Source organism: Rana temporaria, chromosome 7 (assembly GCF_905171775.1).
Source record: "Rana temporaria chromosome 7, aRanTem1.1, whole genome shotgun sequence".
In the NCBI taxonomy this organism is placed as follows: Eukaryota; Metazoa; Chordata; class Amphibia; order Anura; family Ranidae; genus Rana; species Rana temporaria.
Genome location: NC_053495.1, coordinates 209,695,204 through 209,717,318, shown reverse-complemented (window position 1 = coordinate 209,717,318; position 22,115 = coordinate 209,695,204). Strand labels below are relative to the sequence as shown.

At 47.2% G+C, this 22,115-nt stretch overlaps 1 protein-coding gene across 1 annotated transcript in view; it reads left to right on the top strand.

Moving 5' to 3' along the window:
* Window positions 1-22,115, top strand: part of LOC120946142 (vitamin D3 hydroxylase-associated protein-like) — a 39,608-nt gene that overhangs the window by 5,074 nt on the left and 12,419 nt on the right. Inside the window, exons 2-8 of the mRNA XM_040360939.1 lie at window positions 8,790-9,087; window positions 11,105-11,218; window positions 12,605-12,748; window positions 12,939-13,072; window positions 16,100-16,306; window positions 18,081-18,121; window positions 19,488-19,612. Of these exons, the coding sequence (XP_040216873.1) occupies window positions 8,854-9,087; window positions 11,105-11,218; window positions 12,605-12,748; window positions 12,939-13,072; window positions 16,100-16,306; window positions 18,081-18,121; window positions 19,488-19,612 (999 nt within the window). The 5' untranslated portion in view covers window positions 8,790-8,853. The remainder of the gene's footprint in view (window positions 1-8,789; window positions 9,088-11,104; window positions 11,219-12,604; window positions 12,749-12,938; window positions 13,073-16,099; window positions 16,307-18,080; window positions 18,122-19,487; window positions 19,613-22,115) is intronic.

The following is a 22,115-nucleotide window of genomic DNA, read 5'->3' as shown; positions in this document are numbered from 1 at the left end:
CCAGGTGAGTGCAGTGTAGGGTTAGGTTCCTCTGTGTATTCCAGGTGAGTGCAGTGTAGGGTTAGGTTCCTCTGTGTATTCCAGGTGGGTGCAGTGTAGGGTTAGGTTCCTCTGTGTATTCCAGGTGTGTGCAGTGTAGGGTTAGGTTCCTCTGTATATTCCAGGTGAGTGCAATGTATGGATTGTCTGTGTATTCCAGGTGAGTGCAGTGTAGGGTTAGGTTCCTCTGTGTATTCCAGGTGAGTGCAGTGTAGGGTTAGGTTCCTCTGTGTATTCCAGGTGAGTGCAGTGTAGGGTTAGGTTCCTCTGTGTATTCCAGGTGAGTGCAGTGTAGGGTTAGGTTCCTCTGTATATTGCAGGTGAGTGCAGTGTAGGGTTAGGTTCCTCTGTGTATTCCAGGCGAGTGCAGTGTAGGGTTAGGTTCATCTGTGTATTCCAGGTGAGTGTGGCATAGGGTTAGGTTCCTCTGTGTATTCCAGGTGAGTGCAGTGTAGGGTTAGGCTCCTCTGTGTATTCCAGGTGATGCAGTGTAGGGTTAGGTTCCTCTGTGTATTCCAGGTGAGTGCAGTGTAGGGTTAGGTTCCTCTGTGTATTCCAGGTGAGTGTGGCATAGGGTTAGGTTCCTCTGTGTATTCCAGGTGAGTGCAGTGTAGGGTTAGGTTCCTCTGTGTATTCCAGGTGAGTGCAGTGTAGGGTTAGATTCCTCTGTGTATTCCAGGTGAGTGCAGTGTAGGGTTAGGTTCCTCTGTGTATTCCAGGTGAGTGCAGTGTAGGGTTATGTTCCTCTGTGTATTCCAGGTGAGTGCAGTGTAGGGTTATGTTCCTCTGTGTATTCCAGGTGAGTGGTTAGGTGTGATCCAGGTGAGTGCAGTGTAGGGTTAGGTTCCTCTGTGTATTCCAGGTGAGTGCAGTTGGGTTAGATTCCTCTGTGTATTCCAGGTGAGTGCAGTGTAGGGTTAGATTCCTCTGTGTATTCCAGGTGAGTGCAGTGTAGGGTTAGGTTCCTCTGTGTATTCCAGGTTGAGTGCAGTGTAGGGTTAGGTTCCTCTGTGTATTCCAGGTGAGTGCAGTGCAGTGTAGGGTTAGGCTCCTCTGTGTATTCCAGGTGAGTGCAGTGTAGGGTTAGGTTCCTATGTGTATTCCAGGTGAGTGCAGTGTAGGGTTAGGTTCCTCTATGTATTCCAGGTGAGTGCAGTGTAGGGTTAGGTTCCTCTGTGTATTCCAGATGAGTGCAGTGTAGGGTTAGGTTCCTCTGTGTATTCCAGGTGAGTGCAGTGTAGGGTTAGGTTCCTCTGTGTATTCCAGGTGAGTGCAGTGTAGGGTTAGGCTCCTCTGTGTATTCCAGGTGAGTGCAGTGTAGGGTTAGGCTCATCTGTGTATTCCAGGTGAGTGCAGTGTAGGGTTAGGTTCCTCTGTGTATTCCAGGTGAGTGCAGTGTAGGGTTAGGTTCCCCTGTGCATTCCAGGTGAGTGCAGTGTAGGGTTAGGTTCCTCTGTGTATTCCAGGTGAGTGCAGTGTAGGGTTAGGTTCCTCTGTGTATTCCAGGTGAGTGCAGTGTAGGGTTAGGTTCCTCTGTGTATTCCAGGTGGGTGCAGTGTAGGGTTAGGTTCCTCTGTGTATTCCAGGGGGTGCAGTGTATCGGGTTAGGTTCCTACTGTCATATCCAGGTGAGTTGCTATGTATGCGATTGTCTGTTGTATTCCAAGGATGAGTGCAGTGTACGGGTTAGGTTCCTCTGTGTATTCCCAGGTTGAGTGCAGTGTATAGGGTCTAGATTCCTCCTGTGTATTCCAGGTGATGTGCAGTGTAGGGTTTCAGGTTCCTCTGTGTATTCCAGGTGAGTGCAGTGTAGGGTTCGGTTCCTCTGTGTATTGCAGGTGAGTGCAAGTGTAGGGTTAGGTCCTCTGTGTATTCCAGGCGAGTGCAGTGTAGGTTAGGTTCATCTGGTGTATTCCAGGTGAGTGTTGGCGTAGGGTTAGGTTCCTCTGTGTATCCAGGTGAGTGCAGTGTAGGTTAGGCTTCCTCTGTGTATTCAGGTGAATGCAGTGTAGTGGTTAGGTTCCTCTGTGTATTCCAGGTGGGTGCAGTGTAGGGTTAGGTTCCTCTGTGTATTCCAGGTGAGTGTGGCATAGGGTTAGGTTCCTCTGTGTATTCCAGGTGAGTGCAGTGTAGGGTTAGGTTCCTCTGTGTATTCCAGGTGAGTGTGGCATAGGGTTAGGTTCCTCTGTGTATTCCAGGTGAGTGCAGTGTAGGTTATGTTCCTCTGTGTATTCCAGGTGAGTGCAGTGTAGGGTTATGTTCCTCTGTGTATTCCAGGTGAGTGCAGTGTAGGGTTATGTTCCTCTGTGTATTCCAGGTGTGTGCAGTGTAGGGTTATGTCTCTGTGTATTCCAGGTGAGTGCAGTGTAGGGTTAGGGCTCCTCTGTGTATTCCAGGTGAGTGCAGTGTAGGGTTAGGTTCCTCTGTGTATTCCAGGTGAGTGCAGTGTTGGGTTAGATCCTCTGTGTATTCCAGGTGAGTGCAGTGTAGGGTTAGATTCCTCTGTGTATTCCTGGTGAGTGCAGTGTAGGGTTAGGTTCTCTGTGTATTCCAGGTGAGTGTGGCGTAGGGTTAGGTTCCTATGTGTATTCCTGGAGAGTGCAGTGTAGGGCTAGGTTCCTCTGTGTATTCCAGGTGAGTGCAGTGTAGGGTTAGGTTCCTCTGTGTATTCAGGTGAGTGGCAGTGCAGTGTAGGGTTAGGCTCCTCTGTGTATTCCAGGTGAGTGCAGTGCAGTGTAGGGTTAGGCCTCCTCTGTGTATTTCCAGGTGAGTGCAGTGTAGGGTTAGGTTTCCTATGTGTATTCCAGGTGAGTGCAGTGTAGGGTAAGGTTCTCTATGTATTCCAGGTGAGTGCAGTGTGGGTTAGGTTCCTCCTGTGTATTCCAGATGAGTGCAGTGTAGGGTTAGGTTCCTCTGTGTATTCCAGGGGAGGTAGTGTATGGTTAGGTTCCTCTGTGTAATTCCAGGTGAGTGCAGTGTAGGGTTAGGTTCCTCTATGTATTCCAGGTGAGTGCAGTGTAGGGTTAGGTTCCTCTATGTATTCCAGGTGAGTGCAGTGTAGGGTTAGGTTCCTCTGTGTATTCCAGGTGAGTGCAGTGTAGGGTTAGGCTCCTCTGTGTATTCCAGGTGAGTGCAGTGTATGGTTAGGTTCCTCTGTGTATTCCAGGTGAGTGCAGTGTAGGGTTAGGTTCCTCTGTGTATTCCAGGTGAGTGCAGTGTAGGGTTAGGTTCCTCTGTGTATTCCAGGTGAGTGCAGTGTAGGGTTAGGTCCTCTGTGTATTCCAGGTGAGTGCAGTGTAGGGTTATGTTCCTCTGTGTATTCCAGGTGAGTGCAGTGTAGGGTTAAGTTCCTCTGTGTATTCCAGGTGAGTGCGGTGTAGGGTTAGGTTCCTCTGTGTATTCCAGGTGAGTGCAGTGTAGGGTTAGGTTCCTCTGTGTATTCCAGGTGAGTGCGGCGTAGGGTTAGGTTCCTCTGTGTATTCCAGGTGAGTGCAGTGTAGGGTTAGGTTCCTCTGTGTATTCCAGGTGAGTGCAGTGTAGGGTTAGGTTCCTCTGTGTATTCCAGGTGTGTGCAGTGTAGGGTTAGGTTCCTCTGTGTATTCCAGGTGGGTGCAGTGTAGGGTTAGGTTCCTCTGTGTATTCCAGGTGAGTGCAGTGTAGGGTTAGGTTCCTCTGTGTATTCCAGGTGAGTGCAGTGTAGGGTTAGGTTCCTCTGTGTATTCCAGGTGAGTGCAGTGTAGGGTTAGGTTCCTCTGTGTATTCCAGGTGAGTGCAGTGTAGAGTTAGGGTCCTCTGTGTATTCCAGGTGAGTGCAGTGTAGGGTTAGGTTCCTCTGTGTATTCCAGGTGAGTGCAGTGTAGGGTTAGGTTCCTCTGTGTATTCCAGTGAGTGCAGTGTAGGGTAGGTTCCTCTGTGTATTCCAGGTGAGTGCAGTGTATGGTTAGGCTCCTCTGTGTATTCCAGGTGAGTGCAGTGTAGGGTTAGGTTCCTCTGTGTATTCCAGGTGATTGCAGTGTAGGGTTAGATTCCTCTGTGTATTCCAGGTGAGTGCAGTGTAGGGTTAGGTTCCTCTGTGTATTCCAGGTGAGTGCAGTGTAGGGTTAGGTTCCTCTGTGTATTCCAGGTGAGTGCAGTGTAGGGTTAGGTTCCTCTGTGTATTCCAGGTGAGTGCAGTGTGGGGTTAGGTTCCTCTGTGTATTCCAGGTGAGTGCAGTGTAGGGTTAGGTTCCTATGTGTATTGCAGGTGAGTGCAGTGTAGGGTTAGGTTCCTCTGTGTATTCCAGGTGAGTGTGGCGTAGGGTTAGGTTCCTCTGTGCATTCCAGGTGAGTGCAGTGTAGGGTTAGGTTCCTCTGTGTATTGCAGGTGAGTGCAGTGTAGGGTTAGGTTCCTCTGTGTATTGCAGGTGAGTGTGGCGTAGGGTTAGGTCCCATGGCGGCTGATGCTCCATTGTTTGGGGGGGGGGACGAAAAACAGATGCATGGATTGGGGGGGAGGGCTGTCCACGGATTGGAGTCTGCCGGAGGGAAGGATCAGAGTCTGCCGGGAAGTTGGACCTTTATCCTGATTGTTCGCTATTTGCTGCTTTTTTCCGGACGTTTTTTGGGGGATTTCATCATCTTTCATGTTTGTTTTGGCCAATTTTGAAATCAGGGGGGGGGGTCACTTTTCGCTGCTGGGACCGCCGCTGTAAACTTTTTTTTTCTTTTAACCATTTTTGGTGTTTTATTTTTTTTCACACGTTTAAAAAAGAATTTTAGGCCCCCAAACCCCCCAAATGTTATGCATTTTTCTGAGAATAAAATGGCGGTAGTTCATTTTTTTTATATAGAATAAAGGGGTAGTGCTGCGCTGTGACTGGGGAATGGGATAACGTGCAGAGGAAGTGTGGCAAATCCTTATATATAGAAAAATATAATCTGGCTACTAATCATAGATAGCAATGTTAAAAAATGATACTGGTATACCAAAACAAATAAATATCATACAAATAACTGTGCTACAGTGCTGCCAAAACTAGCTGACAGAATGTGAAATAAAAAGTGACAGTGCTAATATCATATAGCGAAATACAGCCGTAACAGATATACTGATACACAATAGGGTGCAAACGTGCAAAGCACAACACACAACGGTGACTGTAATAAACTAGGTTAAATGTCCATGCAGCAGATACCGTATTTATCGCGGTATAACGCGCTCCCCTAAAGTGGCCCCCAATCCTGTGGAAAAAAAGTTTTTTTGTTTTTTTGTACTTACAGTTTTGGTGTCTTGCGCGGCGTCCATCGGCGGCCTCGTCGGGTCCGGCGTCCGTCTTCGGCGGGTCGGGTGTCCTCTTCGGCGGGTCGGGTGTCCTCTTCGGCGGGTCCAGCGTCCTTCTGCGGCGTCCTCCCCACTCGTTTCCCGCGCCGAGTTTGAATACTGCGCCGACATATACAGAGCGCAGTACACTCGTGTATTGTCGGCAATGCTCGGCTACCCGCGCTGACGTCCTGTACGTCCAGGACGTGAGTGCGGAAGGAGCCGAGACTGCCCGACTATACCCGAGTGTACTGCGCTCGGTATATGTCGGCGCAGTATTCAAAACTCGGCGCGGGAAAGCGGGTATCGGCGTATACCGCGCACCCACGATGTTGCCCTGATTTTCAGGGCAAAAAAGTGCGCGGTATACGCCAATAAATACGGTAACTGGAAAACATAACAGCAAGAAAAATCCAAAGTAAAAGTGCTGGTGTAGATGCCAAAGTGACGTGAGAAAAGGTTGGTTTCCGGTGCTTTCTTCAGAGTAAATGAGGATGTCCCCTTACCTTACTGCTGTGTAAGGTAACAGCATAAAAACCCAGCTACACTTTTCTGGTCATATCCACAAAGGGTGTCATCCAAATTTAATGTAAAACGGTAGATCCCTCTTGATAGTCACGGGCGGCCAAACAAAGACAGTGACTCGCACCCAGGGAGATGAAAGTGCCAATAGTGAAGTATCGTTTTAAGAAGGATTTATTAAAACAAAATAATACACTAGGTACTCACATTGTTGTGATAAAAACAGGGCGTTCGCCGACGTCACCTCCTCTTGGTGGACTCTTTGTTACACTCTTGACAGCACTATTGGCACTTTCATCTCCCTGGGTGCGAGTCACTGTTTGGCCGTGACTATCAAGAGGGATCTACCATTTACAGTCCATTTGGATGACACCCTTTGTGGATATGACCAGAAAAGTGTAGCTGGGTTTTTATGCTGTTACCTTACACAGCAGTAAGGTAAGGGGACATTCTCATTTACTCTGAGGAAAGCACGGATGGCAACCCCGCTTTTTTAGTAATTTTTTATATTTATTTTTTATATTATTTTATTTCTTTTATATATATATATACATATTATTAAAGGGCTGAGAGTTCCCCAGGGCCCCATGTGGCAAACCCCCCTTTTTTTTTTTATTAAAGGGCCCAGAGGTCCCCAAGGCCCTGTATGGCAACCCCCCCCCTTTTTTTTATAAATGTTTATTTTTTTTTTTTTTATATATATATATATATATATTTTTTTTTATTAAAGGGCCCAGAGTTTTTGTTTTTTTTATTAACCACTTAAGGACCGGATCAATATGCTTCCTAAAGACCCAAGGTGTTTTTACAGTTCGGGACTGCGTCGCTTTAACAGACAATTGCGCAGTCGTTTCCGACGTGGCTCCCAAACAAAATTGGCGTCCTTTTTTCCCCACAAATAGAGCTTTCTTTTGGTGGTATTTGATCACCTCTGCGGTTTTTAGTTTTTGCGCTATAAACAAAAATAGAGCGACAATTTTGAAAAAAATGCAATATTTTTTACTTTTTGCTATAATAAATATCCCCCAAAAACATGTATAATTTTTTTTTTCTCCTCAGTTTAGGCCGATACGTATTCTTCTACATATTTTTGGTAAAAAAAAAACGCAATAATCGTTTATCGGTTGGTTTGCGCTAAATTTATAGGGCCAAATCCTCAAAAGAGATACAACGGAGTAACTGCTGTAACACCGTCGTATCCCTGGTCCTAACTATGGAACTCATCCACAGAATCAGTTTCCCATAGTTAGGCAGAAGATCCGGCAGTGTAATTGACTTACACTGCCGGATCTTAGGATGCAGTACCGCATCCGCCGCTGGGGGCATTTCGCGTCGAAATGCCGCCTCGGGTATGCAAATTAGGACTTACGGAGATCCACGAAGCTTTTCAGCTTCGTTTTTTCTCCGTAAGTTTTATTTCGCTAACGCAAAATTAGGGCTGCTTTTACAAAGTGTAAACTGTTTACACCTTGTAAAAACAGACCTTTCTTGCTCGCGACGCGATTTTTTTTAAATTAAAATTTTTTTTTTGGCGCCGTATCTTTTTTTTTACCCGACGCAACTTTATTGTCCCGTCGCAATCCACAAAGCCCGACGTAACGTAATTTCGCGCTATGCACGTCGGGAAAATGACGTCACGAGCATGCGCAGTACGGCCGGCGCGGGAGCGCGCCTCATTTAAATGGTAATCGCCCCCTGGAGAAGAGGAACGCCTTGCGCCGGCCCGATTTAAGTTACATCGCTCAAAATTTCTAGGTAAGTGCTTTGTGGATCGGGCACTTAGTTAGAGATTTTGCGGCGGTGTAACTTAAATGGAAAAAGTTACGTTGCACCGGGTTTTTGAGGATTAGGCCCATAGCGTTTACAAAATAGGGGATAGTTTTATTGCATTTTTTTTTTTTTTTACTACTAATGGCGGCGATCAGCGATTTTTTCCGTGACTGCGACATTATGGCGGACACTTCGGACAATTTTGACACATTTTTGGGACCATTGTCATTTTCACAGCAAAAAATGCATTTAAATTGCATTGTTTATTGTGAAAATGACAGTTGCAGTTTGGGAGTTAACCACAGGGGGCGCTGAAAGAGTTAGGGTTCACCTAGTGTGTGTTTACAACTGTAGGGGGGTGTGGCTGTAGGTCTGACGCCATTAATCGCGTCTCCCTATAAAACGGATCACTCGATCGAAGCAGCCGCCACAGTGAAGCACGGGGAAGCCGTGTTTACATACGGCTCTCCCCCTTCTTCAGCTTCGGGGAGCGTTCGCGAGGGGGCGGCTAGAAACGAATAGCCGCGCCCTCGTCCCGGATCGCTCCCCGAGGGAACCCGACCGCCGCAAGTACCGGGGGGACCCCCGACCCACGTCAAGCAGAGCACGTACAGGTACGTTCATGTGCCTGTCCGTGCCATTCTGCTGACGTATATCTACATGAGGAGGTCGGCTAGTGGTTAAAGGGCCCAGAGGTCCCGGATGGCAACCCCCCTTTTTTTGTAATTTATTTTTCTAAAAAAAAAAATGTGTGTGTATATATATATATATATGTATTTTATTAAAGGGCCCAGAGGTCCCCAGGGCCCCGGATGGCTACCCCTCTTTTTTATATATATTTTATATATTTTTCTTTATTCCTTATTTTTTTGTAAAGGACCCCCCCCCCCCCCGCTTCTCAATTTCAGGCGGCAGCACCCCCCCCCCCCCCCGCGCGGTTCTCTTCTTCAGGGGGCCCATGCCTGAAGCTGTGTAAAGGGCCCCATAATTCCGGCAGCCCTGGGTCAGGAGTGTGTAATATACAACACAATGTACAGGGTGCAGGGTCGGGAGTGTATAACATACAGCATAATGTACACAGTGCTTGGATCAGGAGTGTGAAACATACAACATAATGTACAGGGCGGAAATGGAAATGCCTTCTGTGATTGGTTTCCAGGTTCAGCGTAGAATACCAGGAAGATATTACACACGTGTGACCGGCCAGGGTGATATCAGAGCCGATGTCTTCTATGCAACAGATTGCCGCCATGAAAGGTACGCTGGTCCCCGTGCTCTCGGAACGCTCATTAGAGTGCAAGCTCTTGGCCACCCTGGGATGCCTCCTGGCTGTGTCGGTGTACGGCCTGAGATGGAGGAAGAGACGCCGTATCCTCAGGAGGATGGAGGAAGAGAGGGAGAGGAGGGAGGACAGTGTGCGCCTCATGCAGGAGGCTCTGCGCAGATTTCTCCAGCAGGTAAAATGCACTAAATATGTATTTCCTGTTCTATAGAAAGGAGGACGCTTCCACTCAGAACACAGCCACAGGTCCTAATTTGCAGGAACACAGCCACAGGCCCTAATTTGCAGGAACACAGCCACAGGCCCTAATTTGCAGGAACACAGCCACAGGGCCTAATTTGCAGGAACACAGCCACAGGTCCTAATTTTTACGATCACAACCGCAGGTCCTAATTTGTAGGAACACAGCCACAGGTCCTAATTTGTAAGAACACAGCCGCAGGCCCTAATTTGTAAGTACACAGCCACAGGTCCTAATTTGTAAGAACACAGCCGCAGGCCCTAATTTGTAAGTACACAGCCGCAGGTCCTAAATTGTATGAACAGAGCCGCAGGCCCTAATTTGCAGGAACACAGCCGCAGGCCCTAATTTGTAGGAACACAGCCGCAGGTAGGTCCTAATTTGTAGGAACACAGTCGCAGGTCCTAATTTGTAGGAACACAGCCACAGGCCCTAATTTGTAGGAACACAGCCGCAGGCCCTAATTTGTAGGAACACAGCCACAGGCCCTAATTTGTAAGAACACAGCCGCAGGCCCTAATTTGTAGGAACACAGCCGCAGGCCCTAATTTGTAGGAACACAGCCGCAGGCCCTAATTTGTAAGAACACAGCCGCAGGTCCTAAATTGTAGGAACGCAGCCGCAGTCCCTAATTTGTAGGAACACAGCCACAGGTCCTAATTTTTACGATCACAACCGCAGGTCCTAATTTGTAGGAACACAGCCACAGGTCCTAATTTGTAAGAACACAGCCGCAGGCCCTAATTTGCAGGAACACAGCCACAGGTCCTAATTTGTAAGAACACAGCCGCAGGCCCTAATTTGTAAGAACACAGCCGCAAGTCCTAATTTGTAGGAACACAGCCGCAGGCCCTAATTTGTATCTTCACAGTAGCAGGACCTAATTTGTAAGAACACAGCCGCAGGCCCTAATTTTTATGAACACAGCCGCAGGTCCTAATGTGTAAGAACACAGCAGCAAATCCTAATTTGTAAGAACACCGCCGCAGGTCGTAATTTGTAAGAACACAGCCACAGGCCCTAATTTGTAAGAACACACCCGCAAGTCCTAATTTGTATGAACACAGCCGCAGGTCCTAATTTTTATGAACACAGCCGCAGGTCCTAATGTGTAAGAACACAGCAGCAAATCCTAATTTGTAAGAACACCGCCGCAGGTCCTAATTTGTAGGAACACACCCGCAAGTCCTAATTTGTAGGAACACAGCCGCAGGTCCTAATTTGTAGGAACACAGCCGCAGGTCCTAATTTGTAGGAACACAGCCACAGGTCCTAATTTGTAAGAACACAGCCGCAGGCCCTAATTTGTAAGAACACAGCCGCAGGCCCTAATGTGTAAGAACACAGCCACAGGTCCTAATTTGTAGGAACACAGCCACAGGCCCTAATTTGTAAGAACACAGCCACAGGTCCTAATTTGTAGGAACACAGCCGCAGGTCCTAATTTGTAGGAACACAGCCGCAGGTCCTAATTTGTAAGAACACAGCCACAGGCCCTAATTTGTAGGAACACAGCCACAGGTCCTCCTGTGTTTCCCCCACTGTGGCTTAAAGTCGGCGGGAAGGAGAGGAGGAGAAGCTGGCTGTGCTGTAGGGGAAGCCACAGAGGGATCGGTTTCAATGATAAACTGTTGATCTGGTGAGGATCTGACCCAATGCAGGAGGGCTGTGCTACTTTATCGGTGGCCCCGCCTATAATTATATTGCATGGAATCTCCATGGACAGTTGCCTTCTGTGGTGGGTATTGGCTTGTGTGGTGTCCCCATCTGGAGATGATATCATTAGTGTCATGTCCAGGGAGATCTTTAGGTTATAATACTCCCCAGGCTTGTGGCCTTGTAGAGCCAGACCTGGATCCTAGTAATGGTGGAGCAGTCAGTTAGGGTCATGTCTATGGAGATCTTTTGTGGCTGGTCCCAGTCCTTACTGGTTCCCCTTATCATCCTGCAGAGCCCCGGCCTGGATCACAGGAGGATTCTGGGTCTGACGTTGGTGGAGTTGGCTGAAGAACTGAAAGATGGCGCTCTGTCTCCGGAGACGGCGCTCTACGTCTACGTCAAGAAGGTAATTCCAGCTTTAACTGGACTATCGAGACCCATAGATGTGGTCTTATTTCATAGTTTGATATGTTTATAGATGGGCCTCACTTCCCTCCATACCCACAATGATGGGCCTCACTTCCCTCCATACCCACAATGATGGGCCTCGCCTCCCTCCATTCCCACAATGATGGGCCTCGCCTCCCTATATACCCACAATGATGGGCCTCGCCTCCCTCCATTCCCACAATGATGGGCCTCGCCTCCCTCCATACCCACAATGATGGGCCTCGCTTCCCTATATACCCACAATGATGGGCCTCGCCTCCCTCCATTCCCACAATGATGGGCCTCGCCTCCCTATATACCCACAATGATGGGCCTCGCCTCCCTCCATTCCCACAATGATGGGCCTCACTTCCCTCCATACCCACAATGATGGGCCTCACTTCCCTCCATACCCACAATGATGGGCCTCGCCTCCCTCCATACCCACAATGATGGGCCTCGCCTCCCTCCATACCCACAATGATGGGCCTCGCCTCCCTCCATACCCACAATGATGGGCCTCGCCTCCCTCCATTCCCACAATGATGGGCCTCGCCTCCCTCCATACCCACAATGATGGGCCTTGCCTCCCTCCATACCCACAATGATGGGCCTCGCCTCCCTCCATACCCACAATGATGGGCCCCGCCTCCCTCTATACCCACAATGATGGGCCTCGCCTCCCTCCATTCCCACAATGATGGGCCTCGCCTCCCTATATACCCACAATGATGGGCCTCGCCTCCCTCCATTCCCACAATGATGGGCCTCGCCTCCCTCCATACCCACAATGATGGGCCTCACTTCCCTCCATACCCACAATGATGGGCCTCGCCTCCCTCTATACCCACAATGATGGGCCTCGCCTCCCTCCATACCCACAATGATGGGCCTCGCCTCCCTCTATACCCACAATGATGGGCCTCGCCTCCCTCCATACCCACAATGATGGGCCTCGCCTCCCTCCATTCCCACAATGATGGGCCTCGCCTCCCTCTATACCCACAATGATGGGCCTCGCCTCCCTCTATACCCACAATGATGGGCCTCCCTCCATACCCACAATGATGGGCCTCGCCTCTCTCCATACCCACAATGATGGGCCTTTGCCTCACTTCATACTCTGAATGATGGGCCTCGCCTCCCTCCATACCCACAATGATGGGCCTCGCCTCCCTCCATACCCACAATGATGGGCCTTTGCCTCACTTCATGCTTCATCCAGTCTCTATTTCTCAGTAAGGTGGAGGTTCTGATAGCACAAGCATAATATAACAAGAAATAATGTAAATGTTTTGACATTCCAGCACATATACACTAAACCTTTTCTAGAAGAATAATGGGAGTACAATTCTCCATGCAGGCTCTTGAAGTTCACAAGAGTTTGAACTGTGTGACTGTTTTCCTGTCCGACTGTGAAGATCAACTGAAGAAACTACGAGAGAGCGGAGTGAAGGGTCCTCTGTATGGGGTCCCAGTGTCCATAAAGGAGCATGTTGGCTATCAGGTAATATATATTTTATATCTTTCCTCTGTAGAACCATTCATCTCAATGATCACCGCATCTATAGACGGAATGGAGTCGCTGGTTCATAGACTTCCAATAGTCAGAACCATTTATCCAACTGTCCAATAATAGCTCAATAGCTCAATCCACTATTGTTAAATATCCTAACAGTCCTCTATGGGATTTCCAGGGTCACCCCTCCACATGTGGCCTGGCTCAGTATCTGGATGTTCTGGAGGAGGAGGACAGCGTCATCGTCAAAGTCTTGAAGAAACAAGGAGCCATTGTGTTTGCCAAGACCAATGTGCCCCAGAGCCTGATTTGGTGAGGGGCTCCACCTCTTCCTAACACCTCCTCCTTCACCCTATCCACCTCTTCCTTCACCCCATCCTCCACCTCTTCCTTCACCCTATGCTCCACCTCTTCCTTCACCTCTTCCTTTAACCCCATACTCCACCTCTTCCTTTACCCCATCCTCCACCTCTTCCTTCACTCCATCCTCCACCACCTCTTCTTTTACCCCATCCTCCACCTCTTCCTTCACTCCATCCTCCACCTCTTCCTTCACCCCATCCTCCACCTCCTCCTTCACCTCTTCCTTCACCTCTTCCTTTACCCCCATCCTCCACCTCTTCCTTCACCCCATCCTCCACCTCTTCCTTCACCCCATCCTCCACCTCTTCGTCCACCTCTTCCTTCACCCCATCCTCCACCTTCACCTCTTCCTTCACCTCTTCCTTTACCCCCATCCTCCACTTCTTCCTTCACTCCATCCTCCACCTCTTCCTTCACCCCATCCTCCACCTCTTCCTTCACCTCTTCCTTTACCCCCATCCTCCACCTCTTCCTTCACCCCATCCTCCACCTCTTCCTTCACTCCATCCTCCACCTCTTCCTTCACCCCATCCTCCACCTCTTCCTTCACCTCTTCCTTTACCCCCATCCTCCACCTCTTCCTTCACCCCATCCTCCACCTCTTCCTTCACTCCATCCTCCACCTCTTCCTTTACCCCATCCTCCACCTCTTCCTTCACCCCATCCTCCACCTCTTCCTTCACTCCATCCTCCACCTCTTCCTTCACTCCATCCTCCACCTCTTCCTTCACTCCATCCTCCACCTCTTCCTTCACCTCTTCCTTTACCCCATCCTCCACCTCTTCCTTCACCCCATCCTCCACCTCTTCCTTTACTCCATCCTCCACCTCTTCCTAACACCTCCTCCTTTACCCCATCCTCCACCTCTTCCTTACCCCCATCCTCCACTTCTTCCTTCACTCCATCCTCCACCTCTTCCTTCACCTCTTCCTTTACCTCATCCTTCACCTCTTCCTTCACCCCATCCTCCACCTCTTCCATCACCCCATCCTCCACCTCTTCCTTTACTCCATCCTCCACCTCTTCCTTTACTCCATCCTCCACCTCTTCCTTTACCCTATCCTCCACCTCTTCCTTTTCCCCATCCTCCACCTCTTCCTTCACCTCTTCCTTTACTTCATCCTCCACCTCTTCCTTTACTCCATCCTCCACCTCTTCCTTTACTCCATCCTCCACCTCTTCCTTCACCTCTAACTTTACCTCATCCTTCATCTCTTCCTTCACCCCATCCTCCACCTCTTCCTAATACCTCCTCCTTCACCCTATCCTCCACCTCTTCCTTCACCTCTTCCTTTACCCCATCCTCCACCTCTTCCTTCACCCCATCCTCCACCTCTTCCTTTACCCCATCCTCCACCTCTTCCTTTACCCCATCCTCCACTTCTTCCTTCACCCCATCCTCCACCTCTTCCTTCACCTCTTCCTTCACCCCACCCTCCACCCCTTCCTTCACCTCTTCCTTCACCCCACCCTCCATCCCTTCCTTCATCTCTTCCTTCACCCCACCCTCCACCCCTTCCTTCACATCTTCCTTCATCACTTCCATCACCTCTTCCTTCAACCCACCCTCCACCCCTTCCTTCACCTCTTCCTTCACCCCATCCTTCATCTCTTCCTTCACCCCACCCTCCACCCCTTTACTCACCTCTTCCTTCAACCCACCCTCCATCCCTTCCTTCACCTCTTCCTTCATATTTTCCTTCACCCCACCTTCCATCCCTTCCTTCACCTCTTCCTTCACCTCTTCCTTCACCCCACCCTCCATCCCTTCCTTCACCTCTTCCTTCACCCCACCCTCCATCCCTTCCTTCACCTCTTCCTTCACCCCACCCTCCACCCCTTCCTTCACATCTTCCTTCATCACTTCCATCACCTCTTCCTTCAACCCACCCTCCACCCCTTCCTTCACCTCTTCCTTCACCCCATCCTTCATCTCTTCCTTCACCTCTTCCTTCATCTCTTCCTTCACCCCACCCTCCACCCCTTTACTCACCTCTTCCTTCAACCCACCCTCCATCCCTTCCTTCACCTCTTCCTTCATATTTTCCTTCACCCCACCTTCCATCCCTTCCTTCACCTCTTCCTTCACCTCTTCCTTCACCCCACCCTCCATCCCTTCCTTCACCTCTTCCTTCACCCCACCCTCCACCCCTTCCTTCACCTCTTCCTTCACCCCATCCTTCACCTCTTCCTTCATCTCTTCCTTCACCCCATCCTCCACCTCTTCCTAACACCTCCTCCTTCACCCTATCCTCCACCTCTTCCTTCACCTCTTCCTTTACCCCATCCTCCACCTCTTCCTTCACCCCATCCTCCACTTCTTCATTTACCCCATCCTCCACCTCTTCCTTTACCCCATCATCCACTTCTTCCTTCACCCTATCCTCCACCTCTTCCTTCACCTCTTCCTTCACCCCATCCTCCACCCCTTCCTTCACCTCTTCCTTCACCCCACCCTCCATCCCTTCCTTCACCTCTTCCTTCACCCCTTCCTTCACCTCTTCCTTCAACCCACCCTCCATCCCTTCCTTCACCTCTTCCTTCATATTTTCCTTCACCCCACCTTCCATCCCTCTTCCTTCACCTCTTCCTTCACCCCACCCTTCATCTCTTCCTTCACCTCTTCCTTCACCCCACCCTCCATCCCTCCCTTCACCTCTTCCTTCATCTTTTCCTTCACCCCACCCTCCATCTCTTCCTCCACCTTCACCGCACCTTCCACCTCCCGCTCCACCTTTACCGCACCTTCCACCTCTTTCTTCACCCCATTTTTACCTCTTCTTTTCCCTTTTCCTCATATATTCAGAGGAAAAGCTCATGGGAGGGGAACTTCCTTCACCATTCTAACATTAATTTATCTAGAGGTATCGTAGAATGGACACGTTTCTGTATTGTTTTCACCCTCAGAGTAAACTCGATCTAGAGTCTTCAGATACGATACAAGCATGCCATGATATTGTCTTCCACTCTTCACAGCTTTGAAACCAGCAACACAATCTACGGACACACAAAGAACCCCCATAACCCAGCCAAGGGGGCTTCTGGGTCCTCAGGTGGGGAAGGGGCTTTGATTGGAGGAGGAGGGTCGGTTCTGGGACTTGGAACCGACCTCGGTGGCAGCATTCGTCTCCCGTCCAGTTTTTGTGGGATTGCCGGATTTAAGCCAACATCTCTACGGCTGAGGTGAGCAGCACATGCACACGGCGCACCCCCTGATTGCAGAACGTTTTATCTGACTAATGAGGCAGAGGGGCAGATCCACAAAAGAATTATGCCGGCGTATCTAGTGATACGCCGCGTAATTTTAAATTTCCCGCATCGTATCTTTGTTTTGTATCTACAAAACAAGATACGACTGCATCTCGGATGGATCCGACAGGCGTACGTCTTAGGCCTCGTACACACGACCGAACATGTTTGCTGAAACTGGTCCGCGGACCAGTTTCAGCAGACATGTTCGGTCGTCTGTACAGCCGAGCGGACAGGATTCCAGCGTACATTTGCCCGCCGGGCCTTTTTCGAGCGGGCAAATGTTTCTAAACTTGTTTAGAAACATGCCCGCTGAAATCCTGTCCGTCGGACATGTTCGGTAGTCTGTACAGACTTACCGTACATGTCCGAGCGGCCGCCATCCCTCGCATGCGTCGAATGACTTTGACGCATGCGTGGAAGCATTAAACTGCCAGGGCCGCGCACGTCGCCACGTCATCTTCGCGGCGACGGCGCGGCCTCGTCGCCGCGTATCGTGTACGCGCGGATTTCTGTATGATGGTGTGTACAGCCATCATACAGAAATCTCCGGGCGGACATGTACGCTGAAAACGGTCCGGCGGACCGTTTTCATCGTACATGTTTGCCCGTCTGTACGAGGCCTTAGTATGCCGTCGGATCGTAGATGCATTTTTTCCGCCGGCCGCTAGGTGTCGTTTCCGTCGAATTCTGCGTTGAATATGCAAATTAGCTAGTTACGGCGATCCACGAACGTACGTCCGGCCGGCACATTTTTTTACGTCGTTTGCGTTCGGCTTTTTCCGGCAGGTTGTTAGCCCTGCTATTATGGGGCGTACTCAATGTTAAGTATGGCCGTCGTTCCCGCGTCGTATTTTGATTTTTTTTTACGTCGTTTGCGTAAGTCGTTCGCGAATAGGGATTTGCGTAGAATGACGTCACAGTCGGAAGCATTGGCTTGTTCCGGTTTATTTTCGAGCATGCGCACTGGGATACCCCCACGGACGGCGCATGCGCCGTTCAAAAAAAAGTAGTTTACGTTGGGTCACGACATCTTTACATAAAACACGCCCCCATCACATCCATTTGAATTCCGTGCCCTTACGCCGCCCTTACGCCGCCAAAGATACACTACGTGCAAATTCTTTGAGGATTAGAAAAAAAAAAAGTTACGGCGGCGTAGTGTATCTTGTTGTAATATATCTTAGATACGCTACGCCCGGCGGATTAATTCGCCGATGTATGTGGATCTGCCCCAGAATGTTTAAAACGTTTTTTTTTTTTAAAACGATATATTGTACTGTACAGAGTGGAGGAGGTCATCATTTAGATTATAGAAAGTCTCTCTTTTAAATGTAAAAACCTCCTGGGGGTCTCTATGGACAATGCAGTGGCTGATCTGACCAGAGATACAGCAGGAGATAAATGTGGGATTGGGTGTAGTTTGCTGCAGGTCTTCAGCTTATTCTAGATATTCTAGTTTGTGTGTTCTCTGAGGGTGGGAAGTGGGTGGAGCAGGTTGGAACCGTGGGGGAGTGGCATGAGCTTGGCTAACATTATCATACAACAAAATATAGGTTGGGGGATTTACAGAGGAACAGTAAGGCGCCTGGCTGTTTTGAGAACTCAGAAGGGAATTCTCCTGTACCGCGGGACAGTGTAAAGTATGTAACTGCCTTTCACAGGATTAGAATTAGGAAAATAACACAAATTTCTCTTCATTCTGCAGCATGAGTGGGGTCCGGCCCTGTATCGATGGGATGACTGCAGGTAAAATGAAGATTGTTGAAGTATCTAGTGTGTGAATAGGACCCAATGAACTTAAGTCATTTAGAAATGTGTGGTGACCATAGAATATCTGCCAATAGGGGATCTCTGTGTCTTCACATAAGGACCTCCTCTGAGGTGTCACACAATGATCTCCTCTTCTTGGAGAAGTATGTGAGGGTCACATGACTACAGAGGCAAGCATTAATCTTTAATTAGGCAAATTAGGCGGTTGCCTAAGGCCTCGCTCTCACAGGGGCCTCGTGGCCGCCTAACTTACCCAATGCATTACCCCAGTTTTGAGGGACAGGGGACCTTAACGCTGCTGTGCTCAGGCAGCGCTAAGAGCCCTGACTCAGGAGCCCGGCCGCCAGCGTCCCTAACAACAAGTGAATATCAAAGACACCACCCCTTGTGACGTCAATGACCCAGCATGCCCTCAGTCAATGACGTCACAAGGGGGCGGGTTCACCATGTGGCCCCTTAAGAGCAGGATCTGGGGGCCGCCTTGTTAAAGGGGGCTTCCAGATTCCGATAAGCCCCCTGCCCGCAGACCCCCCACAACCACCGGCCAGGGTTGTGGGGAAGAGGCTCTTGTCCTTGAATTATTTTTCCCATCATGGGTGTGAGTGGGTCCCCATGTCAAGTTTTGCCTAAGGCCTCACAAAGCCTAGAGCCGCCTCTGCATGACCATCATCCATCAAATGACCAAAAAATAGGCTTCCTCTGCCGACATAACTTGAATACGGCGGCGTATAATTGTGTGCAATTCTACGCTGGCCGCTAGGGGCGCTTCCGTTGTTTTCGTTGTAGAATATGCAAATTACCTAGATACGCCGATTCACAAACGTACGTACGGCCGGCGCAATTTATTTACGTCGTTTATGTTAGGCTTTTTCGGCGTAAGGCTGCTCCTGCTATTAGGAGGCGCAGCCAATGTTAAGTATGGACGTCGTTCCCGCTTCGAAATTTGAATTTTTTACGTCGTTTGCGTAAGTCGTTCGCGAATAGGGCTGGACGTAATTTACGTTCACCTCGAAGCCAATACGTCGTTGCGGCGTACTTGGGAGCAATGCACACTGGGATATGTACACGGACGGCGCATCACGTCAATCACGTCAGGTCATCATAGATTTACATAAAACACGCCCCCCTTCCACATTTGAATTACGCGCGCTTACGCCGGCCCCATTTACGCTACAACGCCGCAACTTACGGAGCAAGTGCTTTGTGAATACTGCACTTGCTCCTGTAAGTTACGGCGGCGTAGAACAGCGTAAATACGATACGCTGCGCCGCCGTAAGAACAAGCGCAGGTACGTGAATCTAGCCCACTGTATATATATATATACTAATACTTTTATTTCAGTGCCTCTTTGCATTGGTCCAATGGCACGAGATGTGGACGGTCTGGTTCTGGCTATGAGAGCTCTACTGTGTGATGAGATGTTCAAACTCGACCCCAATGTTTCCCCCATCCACTTCAATGAGGAGGTAAGGTGACCCAACTATGCTGCTGTCTATTTTTCTTTCCTTCTTTCTCCCTCCCGTTCTCTCTTTCCTTTTGTCTTTCATTCTTTCCTTTTTTTTCTTTATTTCCTTTTTTCTTTCTTTCTTTCTTTCCTTTTTTCTTTCTTTCTTTCCTTTTTTTTTCTTTCTTTCTTTCCTTCTTTCTTTCTTTCTTTCTTTCTTTCTTTCTTTCTTTCTTTCCTTCTTTCTTTCTTTCTTTCTTTCTTTCTTTCTTTCCTTTTTTCTTTCTTTCTTTCCTTTTTTTTTCTTTCTTTTTTCCTTTCTTTTTTTCCTTTTTTTTCTTTCTTTCTTTCTTTCTTTCTTTCTTTCCTTTTTTCTTTCTTTCTTTCCTTTTTTTTCTTTCTTTTTTTCCTTTTTTTTCTCTTTCTTTCTTTCTTTCTTTCTTTCTTTCTTTCGTTCTTTCTTTCTTTCCTTTCCTTTTTTCTTTCTTTCATTTCTCTTTCTTTCTTTCCTTTATTTCTCTTTCTTTCATATTTTTCTCTTTCTTTCCTTCCTTTTTTTCCTCTGTCTTTCGTTCCTTTTTTTCGCTTTCTTTCTTTCCTTTTCTTTCTTTCTTTCCTTTTTTCTTTCTTTCTTTCCTTTTTTCTTTCTTTCTTTCCTTTTTTTTCTTTCTTTTTTTCCTTTTTTTTTTCTTTCTTTCTTTCTTTCTTTCCTTTTTTTCTTTCTTTTTTTCCTTTCTTTTTTTCCTTTTCTTTCTTTCTTTCTTTCTTTCTTTCCTTTTTTCTTTCTTTCTTTCCTTTTTTTTCTTTCTTTTTTTCCTTTCTTTCTTTCTTTCTTTCTTTCTTTCTTTCTTTCTTTCTTTCTTTCTTTCTATCTTTCTTTCATTCTTTCTTTCTTTCTTTCTTTCTTTCCTTTTTTCTTTCTTTCTTTCTTTTATTTCTCTTTCTTTCATATTTTTCTCTTTCTTTCTTTCCTTCCTTTTTTTCCTCTGTCTTTCGTTCCTTTTTTTCGCTTTCTTTCTTTCCTTTTCTTTCTTTCTTTCTTTCTTTCCTTTTTTCTTTCTTTCTTTCCTTTTTTCTTTGTTTCTTTGTTTCTTTCCTTTTTTCTTTGTTTCTTTCTTTCTTTCCTTTTTTTCTTTCTTTTTTTCCTTTCTTTCTTTCTTTCTTTCTTTCTTTCTTTCTTTCTTTCTTTCCTTTTTTCTTTCTTTCTTTTCTCTTTCTTTCTTTCCTTTATTTCTCTTTCTTTCTTTCCTTCCTTTTTTTCCTCTGTCTTTCGTTCCTTTTTTTCGCTTTCTTTCTTTCCTTTTCTTTCTTTCTTTCTTTTTTTTCCTTTTTTCTTTCTTTCCTTTTTTTACTTTCTTTCTTTCTTTCCTCTTTTTTTTGCTTTCTTTTTTTACTTTCTTTCCTTTTTTTTTCTCTTTCTTTCTTTCTTTTTTTTTCTCTTTCTTTCCCTACCTTTTTTTTTCTTTCTTTCTTTCATTCTTTCTTTCCCTTTTTTTCTTTCTTTCTTTCCTTTTTTTCTCTTTCTTTCGTTCTTTCCTTTTCTTTCTTTTTTTTCTTTCTTTCTTTCTTTCTTTCTTTCTTTCTTTCTTTCTTTCCTTTATTTCTTTCTTGTTCTCTCTCTTTCTTTCTTTCTTTCTTTTTCTTTCTTTCTTTCCTTTATTTCTCTTTCTTTCTTTCTTTCATATTTTTCTCTTTCTTTCTTTCTTTCCTTTTTTCTTTCTTTCTTTTCTCTTTCTTTCTTTCCTTTATTTCTCTTTCTTTCTTTCCTTCCTTTTTTTCCTCTGTCTTTCGTTCCTTTTTTCCGCTTTCTTTCTTTCCTTTTCTTTCTTTCTTTCTTTCTTTCTTTCTTTCTTTCTTTCTTTCCTTTTTTTCCTTTTTTTCTTTCTTTCTTTCCTCTTTTTTTTGCTTTCTTTTTTTACTTTCTTTCCTTTTTTTTTCTCTTTCTTTCTTTCTTTTTTTTTTCTTTCTTTCTTTCTTTTATTTCTTTCTTTTTCTCTTTCTTTCTTTCTTTCTTTCTTTCTTTCTTTCTTTCTTTCTTTCTTTCTTTCTTTCTTTCTCTTTCTTTCTTTCTTTCTTTCCTTTATTTCTCTTTCTTTCTTTCATATTTTTCTTTCTTTCCTTTTTTTCTCTTTCTTTCCTTTTTTCTTTCTTTCTTTCTTTCTTTCTTTCTTTCTTTCTTTCTTTTTCTCTCTCTCTCTTTCTTTCTTTCTTTCCTTTTTTCTCTCTCCCTCCCTCCCTCCCTCCTCTTCACTTATCATTCCCATCCTTGGCAGCATTTCCCTGTCCATTCTGTTCCATAGTGACTGTGTTGCCTTGAGAAGGGGACTTTGCAAGGCCTTGAGATGTTGGTTTCTTGTGCCTTATGTGACGCCGTCCTTACAATAAACACAAAGAACACATTCATCTGGAGTGCTGGTGACTTCGTATCACTGCATCTGATTTTGGCACACCATCGTCCCTGGCATTCACTTTGAGAACTCGTTATTACAAGGTCAACTACTGTGAGGAGTACAGCCTCTCTTTGG